Genomic DNA, 18,968 nt, shown 5'->3' with positions numbered 1-18,968 from the left:
TAAAGTACTTGAGTGTCATTTAAAGTCACAGTAAGTCTCGGCTCAAGTCCTACTGTTTACAAACACAATCTCCAAGGCTGCACCGAATTAATAAAACAAACAACTGCAATATTTATGTAAATATGTCCCCAACATTATCATTTCTATTGAGCTGAGGTCCCAACCACTGTTCATGTGTTTTAACATCTAAATTAAGAAAAAAAAGACAATATGTCGCTAAAGTATCAAAAGTCAGCGAAACCCATGCAACTGGCCAAATACTGCCATGTGGATTTTTGGTTAGATTTATGACCCGAGCCCAACCTGAAATCCGGGCGGTGTCAGGCTAGAATTACTTGCTTGATGGCGGGTTAGGCTGAGGCTTCTGTGGCGCACTTAATAAACAAGCAACCAATACAGTACAGAGAAAACCAGATAATTGAGCAAACGATGTATTACTGTGTGTGTTTAAGTATTGTTTATTTATCTCTTGCATCAGTAGCAATAATTATGGTTTTCTTCTTTTAATTTAAATCAACTCCATTATGAGAACATGTTTTCTTTACCTTCTGAAAATACTTTAATACTGGAGGAGAATTTTCTCCGGGGTATTACAGTCTTATATTGGTCAAATATTGGTCCAAATGATTAATTTTACTTTTGAACTGAAATACTACTAAACAAATTGGAACTGGAAATGCCTGTCAACTACTGAAAACAATTTTTCAGTAGTTGACAACTCAATACTTTACAGCCAGACTTTTACTTCAACAGATTACAAAACATTTCAAAAAATGACTAGAAGTTTTTATTTCTTTGTAAATGCTATCAGACAGATAAAATGGCACAGTAATACATATGTTCACTGGTTTCTAAACCGATTCTCTGTCGCATTGTGCACCAAATGGCCCCTCCAGCCTGCACTCCGAGTTAAGGCTATCAGACAACTAAAGCTGCAACAGTAAAATGACCTAGTGACTGGTAAAGCTCTTGGGATAGTTTCTGTCTGGTTTCTGGGGTCATCTATCACTTTGGAGTCTGGACTATAACACACCACTGTTACTTGGCTGCAAACTGAGTGAAGCTTAAGCCTAAACCTTTACACCTAAAAGAGAATACTACTTAAAACAACAAAAGTGTCACATGAAGAAGCTCTGACCAAAAAAAAAAAGAGAGACAAAAAAAAAACTCTTCTGAAAAAGTCTGCATTTCACAATTTTAAAGAGGAACCTTTTAAAAAATTAATACATTTAGCTCAGAGTTCCTGAGAACACCCATAAGGCAGGGTTTCTCTTAGATCTCCATCCATTTCCGCACAAACTTCATCACAATCCAGCCCTCCTGGCCTTTGGGTCAGCAGACGCACCGATTACCAACAAGTCCTTGACACAAGACAAATCTTAGCGCTTTTATCTGTGTCGGTGGGTTGTCCTTCAAAGCCTCGTTACAGGATTGGCGATTGCCAATTAGCACAATTAGCTTTTGGCAAGCCGCCGAGGGCATCACATGGCACCAGCTTTACGCTGATGTTACCTGACAAGCCAGCAGATCTATTATAGCTGCTATCACAAGGGAGGACACGTTTTCAGAATGAATGAAAAAATGAAGATTTTCAGAAAGCACTTGATGACTTAAAGTATTCATGGAGTTTCGTAAAATCACTAATGACAAAAGAAAACTTTGCATGATGAAGTTGCAGGACATTTTACTGACCCAGCCGTGTTTAACTGAAATCAAAGAAGCAGATGCTACTAATTTAGGAGGGGAAACTCCGGTCTGAATGTCACTGGAAAGACAGATTATAATCTTAAGGAAGAGTTGGTCTTGTAATGGGTCTGCTAGGTTTAACTCATGGTTTCTATAAAAAGACATAGTCGTATATCTGCCGCTGTCATTTGCCTTTTTTTTAGTCAGGGTCCAGGCTGGTTTGTGAGGCTCGGACTCCTAACGTTTTATCCAGAATACCTAATTGAGGGGCTCCCATGTTAAAGCCTTCTGAAGAGTTGAAAAACATCGTCAAATAAAGTGACTTTATTGGGGGAAATCTAACCCAAAGGAGGATTCCCTGTATTTAGGGACAAAAAATACTATGTGGATATAGTACAGTAGGACAGCATCTGGAAATAGTTGTAGCATGAAGAAATGCAAACAGTGTGTAAAGCTGTAACTTCTAAGGGTGTATCCAAAAACACTCTTTACATAGTTCTAAACATGAAGTAATGAAGTAGATTTTGTGAAAATTTTAGTTTTCAAAATACTGACCACTTTGGATAGAGAATTAAATGCTCTGTACACCATTTATCAGTGGCCCCATGTTGTCCAATGATTGGAGCATTTTTTTAAAATTAAATATGCAAATAAACACAAATACATTGTGCATATTTGTTATATTTGTGATCTCTCTTGGCTGTGACTGAATTTTTTGCTATAGCTAAGAAACCATTTCTGCTAGTCTGACCTTTTTTTGACCAAAACATCAGTTCCTGTAACCATCTACCAGTCTGACTGTGATTGGAGGAATGTTGGCCTCACTCCTCACCTCCAGCTGTGAGATGCTTAAAGCATTCCTCATATGCACAGCCTATTTTAAACAACCCACACTGTCTCACTGGACATGGGTATATTGGAGTTCTGAATCTCCAGCTTTAGACTATAATTCACACAATGGAATAGTTGATTTCAAAATTCTTCTAAGACCTCATTAAATATTTTACCAGCCTAACAGCTCCACTCCTCTCTCCAAGCACCTCAGAATATGAAACAGACATATGAATGGGTAAGAACTGATGGAGTGAACTGACCAGAACCATCTGAGGCATTCACTGGCAAGCATATTGTTTTATGCCTTTGATGGTTTTACAGACTTAAGAGCGCAGTTTCTTTTATTTACCCATTAAAAGTCTCAGTGAGAATTAAAACATTTTTTAGAGAAGTGGAAAGATTATTTTCTAGCAACAAACAAATAGTTTTTATGCACATGCTGATAAAAAAAAAATCTCAAATGAATAAAAACCATGCATACATCTGAAAGGTGAGGATAATGAGGCCTAGAAAAGCAGTACTGTAAACAGCTGCAGACAGTATTTGGCTGTTAGAGGCCGCTCACTCTAAAAGTACAAAATGTTGAGCACATCTTAAGGAAAACTATAACGAGCTCGAAAGAAATTAAAAGCAGCTGTCCATCATTTTCTCAGCACTTATGTCACAGCTTGAAAAGGCTGCGTTCATACATGCCTACCACACAGAGGTGGTTCAAGAAAAAAACAGAACAGTGAAAACCCTGCGGCCTGGATACAATTGGCGTGTGGATGAAAGAGAGCCAGACGATGGGCAGAGAGATAAGCAGAAGGGGAGGTCTAGGGCACTGATGTTCTTCCACAACACCCATTCTCATTTGCAGCCTTGTGTTTCCCTTAGCCGTCTCGCTTTTCTTCAGCCCGGTCAGGGTAATCTCTGTGCCTGGCTACGGTTTCTAAGGTAACACTTCTCGAGATCACTATCTCTTCTCAAAACAAGAAGCCAGGAAGTGTTCCATCTGTCATGAGCACAATTCACCCATTACAGTGGGTTTCTTCGTCACAACAAATTCACTTTTTATTGTTTCTTTCCCAGAGAATTTGTGGGAGTTAAGTATTTTCTTTAGGAAAAAAACTTTCCAGCTGAAGACAGCGAAGAAGTAAACCGCAGGTTCTACGTATAAAGTTATTCACTTGTGGTTTAGCCGGAGTGCAGCTGCATACCTGAGGGTGAGCTGGAAATGGACCACAAAGCAAAATGCTGTGTGTTTGAGGAGAAAAACTATCCTAGAAAAAGTCTATCAATCTGAAGTTGTTTGATTTCCACGGGTGTGCACTTCCATGCATAAATGAGGACATCCGCACAGCTGCTCATGGACAAGCGTGTTGCAACACACCTTGTCTGACAACACTCAGGCATATCTGGAGGTCTTAAAGAGGAGACAAGTTAAAAGAGTGACTTAATTATCTGGCTTGAATATCAAAGACTCTCAAACGAAAACATCTCCATCTCTTCTACACAGGCTCTTCCTGCTGTCATGGTATGTCTTCTCAAAAAACAGCCCAAAAAGGGAAAATGTTGCAATCTACATGAAAGTCTGATTAATCGCCATCTCCAACACCTTATCATCAGCTGTTATTGCACTGGGAATGATCAGATACTGAGAAAGGAAACCATAATTACCACAATAACCCATAATACACAACTGCAATTTGAAGCAGAGAAACAAAAATCAAATGGACGGCAGTTATACATGTGGTTTTCCTGATAAAATCAGACATATGTGCCACCAAAATTATATATACATATGGAAAGATATTTACAAAAATGATATAAGTATTTTCCTCCATTGCAAGTACTGGCAAGTAGCTGATGATTTGCCTGTAATCGGTTATCCTTGTTTTCCAAACCTCTCGGATTAACTGTAACCCAAACTGAAAAGTAAAAGGAGGACAAAGCCCAGTGAACAGTACTTCACTACTGAATTTGTCTAATGCTAGTCCTGAAATTGATCCACTACATCTTACTACATGTTGCAGCATAGAAGCACAGTCATTGGCCAAAACATACAAATGAAAATAATGGTTTCAAACAGAAAGATAACATGATCTATAAGATGATCAGTTTAATATTACATTCAATATACCAATTGGTAATAATATTTTTTGGACTACTCAAATCAATACCATAACATTTTTTGGGAGGGAGGTCACAGCTATCTGCCTGAATGAAGGTGAACATGATCTCTAACGATTCTTGGGACAACAAACAGTGACAGTCTGACATCTTTATTTCAGAACAAGCATCAACTTCTTTGGCAAAGCAATTTATAGAAGCATGTTTATTGAATCGAAACAGACTGGCAAGCATTCACTCCCCACATACATCAATCAGCCTCGGACCTTTTGCCCTGTGGCTGTTACCCAAAAGTGGATTGGTTCAGAGGTCGAATCCCAATGTGGCAGCATGCATTTGGTGTAGTAGTGCTACTGGCAGTATTGGTGAGTAAACTGTGTGTGCGGTTTTATTTTGAAAAACCCCTAAGTCTGTGTATGCGTCCTTCATTACAGTTGTATCGAATGAAGACATGGAGTGAAAGGATTAGAAAGGAAGTATGTGAAGCATGTGAGTTGATATGGAGGAGGGAGGGTCCAATCTGTTGGGTCTGTACAGTAAAATATTACCATGCTGCCTATAAAGCCAAGGACAAAGATTTTCTTAGAAATCCAATGGCGTGGGTCTCCACTTTCAAGTTAATATTTTCCATAGTGAGTGGGCTTTGAGTGTTAAACAGCAAGACACAAGAAAGGAAGGGCACAAAGTACAAAGAAAGGATGCTCTGAAGCCATGAAGATAATAAAGATAAAGACAGAACAACAGGTAGAACACAAAAAAGGATTGAAAGAATCTTGGGAATAAGGAACAAATGGTAAAAATGAAGAAATCAAAGACAAAAAAGGAAGGGCTTTAGAAAGAAAAGAATTTAAGGAAGCAAACAAAGAAGTACACAAGGAACAAATGATTAAGAACAAAGGGAGGGAAGAAGAATGAAAGTACACATTGAACAAAGGAGGTATGGAAGAAAATAATATTTAGATATCAGAGAGAAAATAAAGTGTGAAAATACAAATATTTTCCTCATATTCTTATTTTCTATTTCCAGTCCTGGTAAATACTGACATTCCAGCCCTTTCCAGACTTTGCAAAAAGCCAGACCTTTACTGTAGTGCAGATGTGTATAAAAAGGTGCAGTCCGTCTGTCTTGTCACAACATTTAGTTAGAGCCCCGGGAACAGACACAGCATTTATCCTCTGAAGATAAGGACTGTATAGTAAAATGAACGTTAAACCTTCTTTATGGTCAGAGTTAGACATTTGCATGGCAGCAGAACATTTTCAAAGGAACTCTTAGCATTAAGAAACAAAGAAAAACAATCTTAAAATGTCTTTTTAAATGATCTCTGCAGTCCTTCAAGCTATAAACCTAGGGAAAGAAAATCTCTGTGTTTATGCTTACAAATGGCATCTTGTTCACAAATGTGCACAACCATGCGCTGTTTTGTGGAGCATGTTCTGTCATTTCAGTCAGTTATGCAAAAACCCCAATTGTGTAACAGTCTGCCTGTGGCGCCCAGCAAGCAGGGACAGCAACAAGTCTGAAGGTTTCTCCTTTTTTACAAGTTTTTGCAAGGTTAAACACAGAGGTAGTAAATATTTCAAAATGGTAGATAGACAAACAAATGGCTAAATAGCTACACATGAACCCAAACTTTGTATTTAGAGTTGCGTTGGAATGTACTCCATCTATAGACTCTTCTTCTACTGTCAGGTGTTAAATACAGGCAGATTTTATGTACATTTTAAAATAAGGACTGCAGTTCCTAATTTCAAGTGAAGGCAAAAAAGAGAGAAAAAAGCCAAGAGGCAGTTTCTCATGGCCATCGAGACAACTGCTATGCCAAGGTATAACCATGGATTAAGCTGGTTTATCAGGAAGGCAAAGCTGTGAACATATATCAGTTGGCCCATTACAAATACAACAAAAAACTCAGATATTGCAGTAACAGCGCTGTAAAATAAACATATTGGATTTAATATTAATTATTCTGCCGGAATCTCTACATTTGAAAACAGGTGTGAAATCACACATCCTCCAGACTCACTGCACGTCTCCGTCTCCACTCAAGTAGAAAAGCTTGCTAGCCCCCCACCCGAGTTTCAATACAGCATCCCCACTCTCCTGATAGTTCCCAGTCAACATACACCCCTGTAACCCCTACCTAAAAAAATCCTTGAAGAGGTCAACAGAGAGATTAAGACCCTTCAAATGGGGTCATGGAGATCAATGATCAAACAGAGGGTGAGGACCAGCCCACCATGCCCCCCACTCCACCCACTTCATTTCAGAAAGCCTGATAATAGAGACAAAAAGGCTGGCTAAATATTACTTCCCCACATCATGACCCAGTCACCTTCTTAATCTCTGAAGGTGGCCTCGTCCTTAGCTGTCAACTGACCGCTTCGGTGAGGGCAAGTCAGAACATGTCTACTGGGGTCAAATCTCAAATATTAAAAGGCTAAACTCAATCACATCAACAGATATATTATGAATACAAGGAAAATATAATGTCTCAGGTGTATATCCTTCACCACATTAAAAACAAATCAAACAACACATTTCACAAGAGTATTTAAGACTTAAAAGAAGGGGTGAGTGAAACATGAGTAATTTAGTACATTTTTACAGATGAGATACAAAAATGTAAAGAGTTTTCTGCTTTGAGGATCCAAGATTAGACTAAAAGAAGGCGCAAACGTTAAAAGTACAATTTCATCAGTTTTTTTATTCACATTTCTGTACACAAATGGATAATCAAACTGCCTATAAACACACTCCACCGAGTGAGAGTCAGTAAAGAGAAACATCAGGGCACTAGCATTCAGTCAAAAGTCAAATGACTGCAGTGGTTGCAGATTTTTTTCTTTTTGCTTTTGGCTCATTGTCAACAGTGATGTAAAGACAAGAAGGTGAAGTGTAAGCAGTAATTTCTGCCAGTCATATTGAGCCCATTACTGCAGAAGAGGGTGCAACACTTTATTTGATTAATACCCATTTAATGTATTGTTTGCAATGCAGCACTGGACAGTAAGGAAGAAAGGGAGAGAGATTAAAAGCTGGCAAATATAAAGTTTTCCAAATGATGCATTCTGAAAGTGAGTCAATGGCACAAGAAAACGGATTGATCAAATTAGTTTGCAAGCATCTAAAAGAAATCTTTCACGTTTTAGGGGAAAAAAATGCAAATAGTGAAACTTTTCACAAATGCTGTGAAATTATGTTCCAGAATAATCTGCAAACAGTTGAATCTGCAAATACTGAACCAAGTAAAGGTTGGGAACTACTGTAATCATCCATTACAACACCACTACAAAACAGAAAGAAGAGTGTGTATAGCCATGACGCTTAGACTTTTTCTGCAGACGCTCCACTATCAGACTACACTGCCCAGACTTTGACCTCTGTGCATGAAGGGCCCTGAAGTGGCCATTATTCTTCACACTCTTCAGGTCATCCTCTCTTGGGACACTTGGGATATCCACTCACCTGGGAATCCGATGAACCCCATAGTTATTTTTTTTTCTCTCTGAACAGAGTCCAAAGTTGGTAATGCAGACTATGCATTTTACTGTCTGCAATAAAAAAAGAACTCTAAGGGACGTCTCACATCCACTCAGTCTATGACAATTGAAGGAAGGTGTCAATACACTGAGGTAATCAGTGGTATTTACTTCACTTGTCTGAGCTTTACGTCCTGTAGATAACCAGTCGATTTCTAATCAGATAGCTTAATTCCATAAAACATTTGGATCTAGGCTCCTGTTAGAAAATCCTATGAGTGCAATGTAACCAAATAAATTGTGAACTGAAAGATAAACTTAAAAAGTAAAATAAACAAAGTCTTCTTAAACTACACTCATAAACCAAAATGTTGGTTAAACATATAACTCAATTTCAGAATACCAGCATTCTTTGGTGGGCATTTATCAGCAAACTGCACATAGACTTGGTAATATTTGCCCACTAGTTTTTGCAGAAGCTACAAACCAAAACAAAACAATGATTAGGACAACTCTTGACATTCAGTTATGGATTCAGCTTGGCCTGTCCAACACTAGGTTTTTTATAAACTAAGCAACTATTTAGTTGATTTGGATGTGTTTAGACTCATTGTGTTGCTGAAAAATGAAATCATTCTTCATCTTCAGTTAATTAATAGGCACCTAACAGTTCTGGGTCAACCTTGACTGCTTTAAGGACATCTTTACTCATCCACCTTGATTAAAGGTGTCAAATGGAGTAACCCCAGATCAAGATGCTGTCACTGAAATGTTTGATTGTGGCTATCTTGCTGTTTTTTATGTTCCAAATGCACAAATGTGGCCCCAAATGTCTGTGTAAAGAGACCATCATAGATTCACCCACAAGTAGGGCTGTTGTAAACGATTATTTTAGTAATCGAGTAATCTATAGATTTTTCTTACGATTAATCAAGTAATCGGATAAAAACAATTATGAAATAAAATATTGGTAAATCTTCCATAACACCAGTGTTACTATCGGATATGAACATCGGTCTATTTTTTCCACATTTGAGCTTCCCTACCAGTTACTGTTTTGTAGACCGGGGGAGCAACACGGGATATTTACGGCTCTTCCGTTCAGAAACTTATCTACCAGCCATGTTCCGCCTCCCGTTTGTTCAGACCGGGATGATATAAGTTTATTGTGCGGTTCGTCCGTAAAGCTCCTCTTACCCTGTAAGCGTCAACCCTCAGCCGCCCGCCGTGTTCAGTCTCTCCGCTCACCTGTATAAATCCTCCTCAGCTTCTTCCCGCCGTTCAACCAGCAGCTCCGGAGCAGAAAGGCTGCCGAACTCCCGGCATCGCGCCGGTCATTTTAAGGATGTTTATTGGTCCCACAAAAACGATGAAAMCCCGGAATTATCACCAATCAGTAAAATCCCCGCGGGCCGAACTTGAAGATTGGACGTTATGCCGCTAACACGTAGCTTCCGTCAACAACTCAGAGGCGGAAGTCAGAGCTCCGCGCAACGCAAATAATGTTCCGGCTGAAACACGGTGCGCTAAATGATAAAACATAAATTAACGAAGCTTCGAGGCAGGTCAATTTTCCTCGASGAATTTTAATAATCGAGGTACTCGAATCACTCGAGGAATCGTTTCAGCCCTACCCACAAGCTTTCACAAAACTTTATCAAAGTCTGGATATTTGTTTGGTCGGAAAACATACCATCTTCTAAAAGCTGAAATTAAATTAAAAGAATAGATGCCCCATTATAAGTAGAAAAGTCTGGAAATCATCAGTCACATTATTAAACATTTTCTACATTTGAAGCAACTATCCTTTCAGGCAAGACTGTAAATTGTTACTAATCTAAATCACTATAGTTAAACCTAGATGTGAGAAAATACAAATGAAAGAAAATCTTACAGTTTGAATAAAAGAAAGGGATTTAAAAGAGTGTTTAAAAGAGACTAAAACTAAGTAATAAAACAAAGAGCTAAATGGTTTGCAGTACGGCATCCAGCCAAAGATGACTTGATCTGGTCAGTGCAGATGCTAAATTTCACTTCACCACTCATCAGATGGCAATTCAGGACATACATGATGCTTTTCCCACCGTCTGTCACCCTTTCACCATGTGTGTGTCACATTCATACATCCACAGTATGGATGTGTGACAAAAGTGTGTAGATGAAGTCACATTCATTCTTTCTACTCTGCCCAGCATTAGTATGAACCATATCTCCATTCATCTACCATAGGTTGTACTGATTATATAAAAGATTATGTAAAAGGCATTATGCCACAAAAAAATCCTACTTGGCGTCATTAAAGGCACAGAATAATAGAAAAAAGATTTATGGGGAAAGTGCTTTACATTAGAACTGGATGTCCCAGAGTCTTTGCTTCAAGCCCACAACAGAATTTTCTGATGCAGATCTTGAAAAAACAAATGGTAGAATGTGCTTACGACTTGATTTGACTTCTTTCAACAGACTTCAGCAGCAGCCAAAAGAAAATATTTACTCCGTCAGGAAATTCAATCATAGGATCAGCTGAAGGCACAGAACATGGCAAATATGAAACAAATGATACCAGCAGTGATGTGCCAGGACCCGCCTACTTGGACGTAGATTTCTGCCCACCCTCCCACTTAGAGGACCAAAAAAGTTATTAGTACAAAAGGTAAAAATGCATTTGATTTTTACACAAAATGAAGCAAAAACCTGGAACATTTGTTTAAGAAAACAATTGGATTGACACTAACTTACTGTAATTGACTTAATTCAGCAAAAAAAATCTGATCACCTTTGTACAAAACGAAGCTCATTAGTGTGAAGTGACACTGTCACGATGAATAAGTAACATCAGATTCAGTTTTGGTACACTCAAAACAGATGTGCTCCAATTTCTACCAGGCACTGCTTTTCTTACAATGACAGAAAGCATAAATGGATTGTTAAGGACTGGACTGACTTACGTTATGTGTGTGTGCGTATGTGCATAGGAGAGTGTGAGAGGGACAGAGTAGAAGACTGAAACTGTGAAAAGAAAAAAAAAAAAAAGAGCGAGAGGGGAATGGAAAAAAATGTGCATTAAATCATCTAAATGATGATGTTTCGGTGTCTGTCTTCAGTCCGGGAGTGAAGCTGTTCTGGTAGCTTTCAAGGTTAGAAGTTACAGCTTGACCGTTTTTCCTGTGTTCTGTGGGGTTGTTGTTTTTTGACTCCCACATTAAACAATATGACTCAGTTCATTGTTTTTCCACCCATCACGGCGTGCATCATCACTTTCATTCTGTCTTCTATCTCTTCTTCAGATAACACAAATGCCAACAGAACCGAAAAGAACTCTAACTCTGTTCACGACACCGATAGCATTTTCTAAAACAAGAGCCCCTCATGCGTGCAGTCCATTAGGCCCCCGCCACACAAACAGACCTGCTTTGTTGAGGTGTTATATCAACAGGGTGACCTCCCCTCTACTCCTCCCCAGCTTCCTTGGGCCCCCCAACGGCAGGAGATTGATGTCAACAAGGAATTTTGGTCCCACGTTTTCTTCTGCCTCCTCCAGACCAAACGCTGCTCCTAAAAAACACTTGCTCCAGCACACAGGGCCCCAGTGAGGCCCATTACCATCAACCTTACTGCCACCTTCTCCCAGCAACAGGCCAGAAACACCCCAAGTGAACAAGGAGCTCTGCAGAAAACTTCACTGGGAAAACCAACTATGTGTGCTTACTTGGGGAAATAAGCCGCCTTGTTTTATGAACAGAGTTGTTGCTACGAGGGGAGGGTCAGCATGGTTGCGTCATCTGTGAACCGTGTCATCGCCAAAAGAGCTGCCAAAAGAATTCAGACCTGCTAAAATGTGACCTTGTTTCTTGGGTGGTGCTTGTCAAACATTCACAAGAAACAAGAACCTGCAAAGCAGCTGCTGGTTCTACTGATCCGCAGAGCTCGACAAGGAAGGAGTATTTGCAAAAACAAAAATCGCATCCATGTTGATGCCATTGTAGCCTCATCGGTGAACCGATTCCAAAATGCAATGAAAATGACATTCAGAAATCCAGTGATACAGAATGTGGCTGCAAATATTTCAACCCATATAAAGATTTAAGTGAAGTGTTCATATTACAATGCCTTTCTGTGTGTAGCAATGAGACTGTGGGCTGCAGTTTTTTTTAATTTGCGTTTACGGGATCTTCAGTTACTTGGACAGGGGCGTTTACACAATTTAGGCAAGCAGTCTTTCATCAGTCCAACAAGTTTTAAATTATTGAATTAAATAGATTCAGCAAGAATATGTATAGGCCTAAATTTCAAGATCAAAGTGTTGTACACCATTACAGGAAAAAGAATTAAAAGGTTCTGTATGTCCTGAATATCACATTTACATATTTCAGATTACCTGAAATGTAATTTCATAAAAAAGAAAATTGCAGAAAGTTTTTTTTTTTTTTTTTTACAAATTAATCTGGTGCCATTGGAAAAAGTAACTGGTGAATTTGACCCACTCTTCTTTGCAGACTTATTTTAATTCAACAATACTGGACAATTCACAAGCAGAAATTTACTTTTTAAGGCCATATACCACATCTTGATTGCATTAAGTCCAGACTTTGACTAGGCCAATCCAAAACTGTGATTTTGCTTCATTCTGGAGTCATTTAGAGACAGACTTGCTTTGGATTATTATATTGCTAAATAACCCAAGTCAACTTTCCTTTAGATCTGCCATTGATGTCATAGTTTTTGTGATATTTTGGCTTACTTCATGTTGTCAGACAGGTCCTATTTAAGTAGTTTCTTGATTCTACAAGTCTGGCTGTATTCGAGCATGGGTTTGGTGAGTGAAACGAAAAAAAAAAAAATTGGCAAAATGTGTTAATTATATTTCAAGACAGGCAACATTGGTTTGAACAATGCCTTCAAAAACTTCATTTTGTATTTAGTCAGGTTATCTTTGTCTGACATTAAAACTTGTTCATCTGTAGGCAAAGTAAAAAGGATGGAGAGGAGATACTTTTTCACACCACTGTGAAATCAATTTGCAGTAACAAAAGTACTTGCTTTGTTGTTTTCTACTATGCCTTATTGCAGTTACTAAACAAAAAGAAGAAACCGATCTGGAGACAATGATATCTTTTACAGTTTGTCAATTTTTTTTTCATATAAGAAAAGATCATCCATGACTCACTGAACATGAGGTTCTTTCAGTGACAAGGCATGACTCAGAAGATAAAGTGTTCAACAGGAACAAAAGGTGTAATAACGACATTCATCCCATCCTTTCTTTAACAAAATGCTTGGGTTGCGGCTGTTGTTGCTCTCCTCATGGTCGATAAGTGACATCATGATAGAGACAGACGAGTGCTTTACGTGGTCAATGGACATGTGCAATCGGTAACCGCTAAACATCCTGAGAGGATCATTTGGTTGTATTTCTTATAGGAAGTGGACTTAGTAGTAGGATCTATTATCAAAGATGAAGACTGATTAAATTAGGCGTAACTCAACTTTCAGTACAAACTTTTACGGGGCTTTTTCATAATGTGTTGATGTCATGAATTAAAAGCCTAACAGCCAATCCATCATGCGTATGTGGACTCACGTGTCAGCAGTGTTTGTGAACTGTTCTGCAAAGTCAATACTTCCTAAGACTGATGCAATAAAATATGCCAGAGGAAACATCGTGGTAAGATCAGTGGTTAATGTGGGGGGCTCAGACAGTATTATTTGACTACATTAACATCGGACAACAAAAGATCAGTCTTGCCGAGCTTAAAGCAGGCAGCTGCTTTTTGAAATAGAACAAGATTGGGGGTTTCCATAACTATTGTGGCTTTTGCTCAAGAACATAATGTCTATAATAATTACTTAAACTCATATGAACTATATCAGGGGGATTAAGCGTTTAGAGTCACAACAGAATCTGGAATACAACCTCTCTCTCCCATTTCCTTCCCATCGCAGATTTCACATTACTGTAAAACAGCTACACTGGTGGTCCAGGCTGGGGAATACAGATGGCCTTCTCTCCAGGCATCCTTCAGAGCTATCCATCTAAAACGTTCAATAGGCCTGCAGACGATGCTTGTGTGTAGATAGGTTTGCGTGGGGGAGTTTGTGAGAGTGCAGGAAAGTGAGGTTACAGACACATGTGTGAGCAACTGTTCAGGGAATGCTAGACATAACATCCAACAACAAAGGGCTCCTCTTCTAAGAGGGAATTATTGGTAGAGCTTGATGGGAAAACAGAAAGGAGGGCAGAAAAAAACCACATACAATGCCTTACTCTTGGCCTTAATCATATCTGGTCACAAAAAAAGCACACATTACAGCATGTTCATTGGAATTGCATTTGATAAAGTGACACAAAGCAAGGCAAAGTCTGCTTTGAATGAAGGGAATTGACAAAAGGTTTTTAAAAGTTTTCAAATGAAGAAAAGCGTGGTGTCAATTTTTGCCTTGGCCACCTGAGCTACCTTATACAGCTGCAAATATTTTAGGATGTGTGTCTAAAAACTTTAAACACATAGGGACAGAAAATGTTGCAAAACTTTCTTTAGAAAATAAACCTAAATTCTGCCAGATCGGGTCTCAATTTATCTTAGGTTTAGACTTTGGTTAGCCCATTAGCATATAGGATTTGATTTAACCATTACATTATGTTTAAGATAGTTGTCCTGCTCCAAGGTGAACATCTGAGCCAGTCTTTTGCAAACTAACAGGACTGGCTTGCATGTACGCCAAAAGGTTCCCTGTGTACCTTGCAGCAAATTGCAAACATGATTTTTTTGGCTTTCATTTAACAACTTTTTTCTTACTACTCTTCCATGGAGGCCAGTTTTGAGGTGTTAATAACGAATAGCTGTCCCATCGACAGATTATCCTGACTGAGCTGTGGATCTTGGCGGTACTTTGGGCCTCTTGGTAGATCCTACGATTAGCCAAGCCAGCAGCATGGTTTTTCATTTTTCAAGTGATGAACTCTACAGTGCTCTGTGTTTCATTCAAAGCCTGGAATACTCCTGTGTTACCTATCCCTGCTTTTAGCTTCATGCCTGACATGTCTGGTTTGCACCTTGCATTCATAATGCAAAGGTTTGTTAACTCGGCTAAGGAACTGATTCTTTCTGAGGAAGAATGAGTGTAATGTCAGACATAACGTATTCAACTAGATATCACAGTGTTGTTTCGTTAAGAAACGTCTCCTTACTTTACTATTTAAGAAAAAGGGATACTGCTTAAAGGTTTCTATATCATAAAATAAATTTTTAAGAAAGAAAACACTTAAGGGGACATAGAAGTTTTAACAGAATCTTTGAATTGTGTCTGAAGTGGAAACAGTTGCAGAGCACTCAAAAGGTTACGTATGTTATAAAAAGCTATTGTAAAAATAGCACAAAAACGATTGTAAAACCTTAAAAATTTATTAATTTTGTTAATCTCTTGTCCATGCAGACAAGTCCTTAGTGCAAGAAACAAGTTCCTGCACCTTCAAGCTTTACTTTAAAAACAGAATCATCCTTCTACATTCATACCAATGAGCGATTTGAATCAACAGTTAGAACAGAAATTAGTAAGAGGGAATTAAATTGATTATAATTATGCCACTAAACTTTAGGAGCTTTGACAAACATTTCAGTACTCACTGTTGCTTAAGAGACTAAACCTTACTCTGCTCTATTTAATAAGCACTTGAGAGCTCTTGTTCAAGGCCTGACTCAGAGTGTAAGCATGATTTTTTTCCATCTACAGATAATCTTAGATAATTTTTTTTGAAAACCTCTAATTACAGTGCCTTACATGGATTGTTTTCTCTAAAACAATCCTAATTGATTTTTCTGTGCGAACACATTTAACATTAAGACTACACTGAACTTGTGCCAAAGGGCACAAAAAAAGTGCAACATTGATGTTACTCTGCTATAACTTCCAAGATATGCATGATGTAGTCTTCCTTTCAAATATGTAGTAGGGGGTAGAATGTATATGCAAAAGACAAAATAAAGATTGTGCATAGGAGAAGAACCAGCAGCAACAACGGGATCAGCCCAGTTCACCTGATTTGGTGCTCTTGCTGCAGGCTTGTCCTGGTGATTGGCGAGGATGAGGAACGGCAGCGTGCAGAGCTGGGGGTGCTGCAGAGCTGAGTGGAGCTCATTCCGCGCTGACTCAAGGTCCTCGTCCGATGATGCGCTATCCAGTACGAAGATTACACCCTGTGACCCCTGGTAGTAACGACTCCAATATTTCTTGATGTTGTCAGCTCCTGTAGACACATGGAAGAACGGTGAATCGGTGTGTTTACTAACATGGGATCGCAGCTGCTCAAGGTTACACTAATTCTGATAATGGACAAGAAGTTTTCTAAATTATTAGGTCATATTTAAATGCTTATACAAGAACAGGAACTCTTGGATACTAAACAGCTTAACATCTCGAGACATTTTCACCTCTGTAGACGTCCTATTAAACTAAAGCAGTAAAAACTGTTCCAGAAACCAGCAGCAGTTCTCAGATCTGCTGCTGGTTTTTATTAAGTTCTAACCCCAAACTTCACACCAGGCAGTTGGTGCAACCTTTACATATGATGACAATAAAAGGTTAATGTTTTCAAGTCTTTTACAGTAAATTCTGTTAATTTTGACCTTTTCCAAAGTAGGTGTAATATGCTGAAGTCTGAACACCTAAATGTTTTATGTGGTTTTCTGACCTGAGATGTATTTAATAAAAGAACTGAAATAAAAATAAAAAATAAAAAAACAACTATTAACATTTTCTAGGAAAAAAACCATCAAATAATAATGATTCATTGCAACTTTATTGCCTTGAAGCTTTAAGGTAGAGCTGCCATCTGCATCCGTTTTCGACTTAGTGTAGTTATACAGACATCTCATCACATCGCAAATGTATTCATACCAACTTAACTTTATTTTTACATTTTGTCACATTACAAGCACAACCTTACATATTTTATTTAATTTGATGTCACACAACCCACACAGAGCAGTCTAAAGGTGGGAGCAAAGAGAAAATGACTGTTTTCTGAATGTTTCTAAAATAAGAATTTTAAGAGTTGTAACATCTAAAGAACAATGTTTAAGTCTTGCCACAGACTAACTGGATTTTGCTCTGTGCTTGCACTGGGCCATACACATGTGTCTTTGCTTTATTTTAAGCTACTCTGCAGCTCCTCTAAAACAACAATGTTTCCTCTTGGCTGCGTTTGGTGTCTTCTCTGCTTGCCAACCTTTCCCAGTTTAAGAGGCGACCCATGTGGTGGTAGGTTTGCAGTTATGTTGCATTTTCTGAAAAATCAACAGTACTAAAAGCTAGGGATAAATTTAATCCCACTTTAAACTTCTTCACTAATTTCTCCTCGACTAGTCTGCTCTATTACATCATATTCATGATGATGTTGGTCACTATTATTCTCTAAAAAAAAAGAAAAGAAAACACTGAGCCCTCAGATTTATACTGAGATTAAATTGCACATATAAAAAACTATTATCTCCTTAGGAGTAAAATGTTTGTGCTGAAATTTTTAAGGGCACCAGAAAGAAAATACAAATACAGGTCACACTTTTCAGATAAAAAAAAAAACAACATTTATGGTATTGTTTATTTCAGTTTCACTGTTAGAGTAAATATAGAAAAGTGAAATCAGCAATTGTCATGTGACAAAATGTGAAAAATCTCAAAGGATATAAATACTTTCACAAGCACTACATGTTCAGGTAAATTAAGTTTGATCTAGTTCCCATTAAAATATATAGTTTTTAATTAAAAATGCTCTCTCTGCATCTAGTAAATTGAGTTAGCAAAGCAGAGTTATATAGACAAGGAGAACAAGATGTCCTGCAACAGATGGCATGGCCCCCACCGAGCCCTACTCTCAACATCATGGAGTCAATCTGGGATTATAAAAGGAGACAGAAGCAACCGAGACAGTCTAAATCCACAAGAGAACTGTGGCAAGTTCTCTGAGGTCTTTAACACAACCTTCCAACAAAGCACCAAAAGGTTTTTATCTCAAGTTTTTCCAGCTTTTCTTTTATGGAAAATTCCAGTCATCTTTAGGAACCATATGGCTGTATGTAATTAGACTTGTTACCACACCAAAACTCCCTTTGTTTCTTCTTCTTATATCAGCAGTCATATGCAGGTGTCTGTCTTTAAAAGTATTAGTCATTAAAAAAAAAAATCAGCAAAGAAAAGTTGCAGTCATAACTATATAGTTTATGGCCAAATTAGGAGATTAAACTCTTTCAAAGCAGATATTCTGGCTTGTTAAAAAAGTGATAAATCCAGGTCCAGTAAAATCACAAGAGAAAACATGTTTTAATATTGTTCAAAGCAACTAAAGCTTTTCATGCAGATCCCAAACTCTATATAATTAACTTTATAAGGCTTTTTAAAACTTTTTTACAAATTTAAAATAAAGTTTAAAATGAAAAACAAATGCCTTTCACTCCTTACCTGCAGCACTCACTACTTGTCCATTACCAAGAAAACCCTTATAACATTATAACTTAATGAACAGAAAAAAACAAAATGAGCCCAAAGTCTATTTGTCATGGCTATGAAACAGAGGTAAAGAGATTTGTTTTAAATAATTCTGTTCAACTGAATTCTTTTTTGAAAATATCTAAATCACCCTCATGGGTTTTAGAACAGCTACTGATGATGATGAGGTTACTGGTTTCTTCAACGGCTAAACATGTAGTTTAAATTGTAGTGTGAATCTGACATACTACAAATATTGGAGCAGCTTTTTGGAATAATGTTATTGCACACACCCATTTCTCACATTTTTTACTAGCAATATATATATATGGTGCTCTTGCTGCTATACATATATATATATATATATATAT

General features: G+C 38.0%; 1 protein-coding gene across 3 annotated transcripts in view; it reads right to left on the bottom strand.

The window, feature by feature from the left end:
* The window catches only part of LOC103469992 (ADP-ribosylation factor-like protein 15), a 113,792-nt gene that overhangs the window by 40,644 nt on the left and 54,180 nt on the right, over window positions 1–18,968 (bottom strand). For all 3 annotated transcript variants that reach the window (XM_008418092.2, XM_008418094.2, XM_008418093.2), the window contains exon 4: window positions 16,152–16,360. In XM_008418092.2, the coding sequence (XP_008416314.1) occupies window positions 16,152–16,360 (209 nt within the window). The remainder of the gene's footprint in view (window positions 1–16,151; window positions 16,361–18,968) is intronic.

Source organism: Poecilia reticulata, linkage group LG9 (assembly GCF_000633615.1).
Source record: "Poecilia reticulata strain Guanapo linkage group LG9, Guppy_female_1.0+MT, whole genome shotgun sequence".
NCBI classification, from domain to species: Eukaryota; Metazoa; Chordata; class Actinopteri; order Cyprinodontiformes; family Poeciliidae; genus Poecilia; species Poecilia reticulata.
The sequence above is the reverse complement of the archived record's forward strand: the minus strand, read 5'-3'. Positions and strand labels throughout refer to the sequence as shown.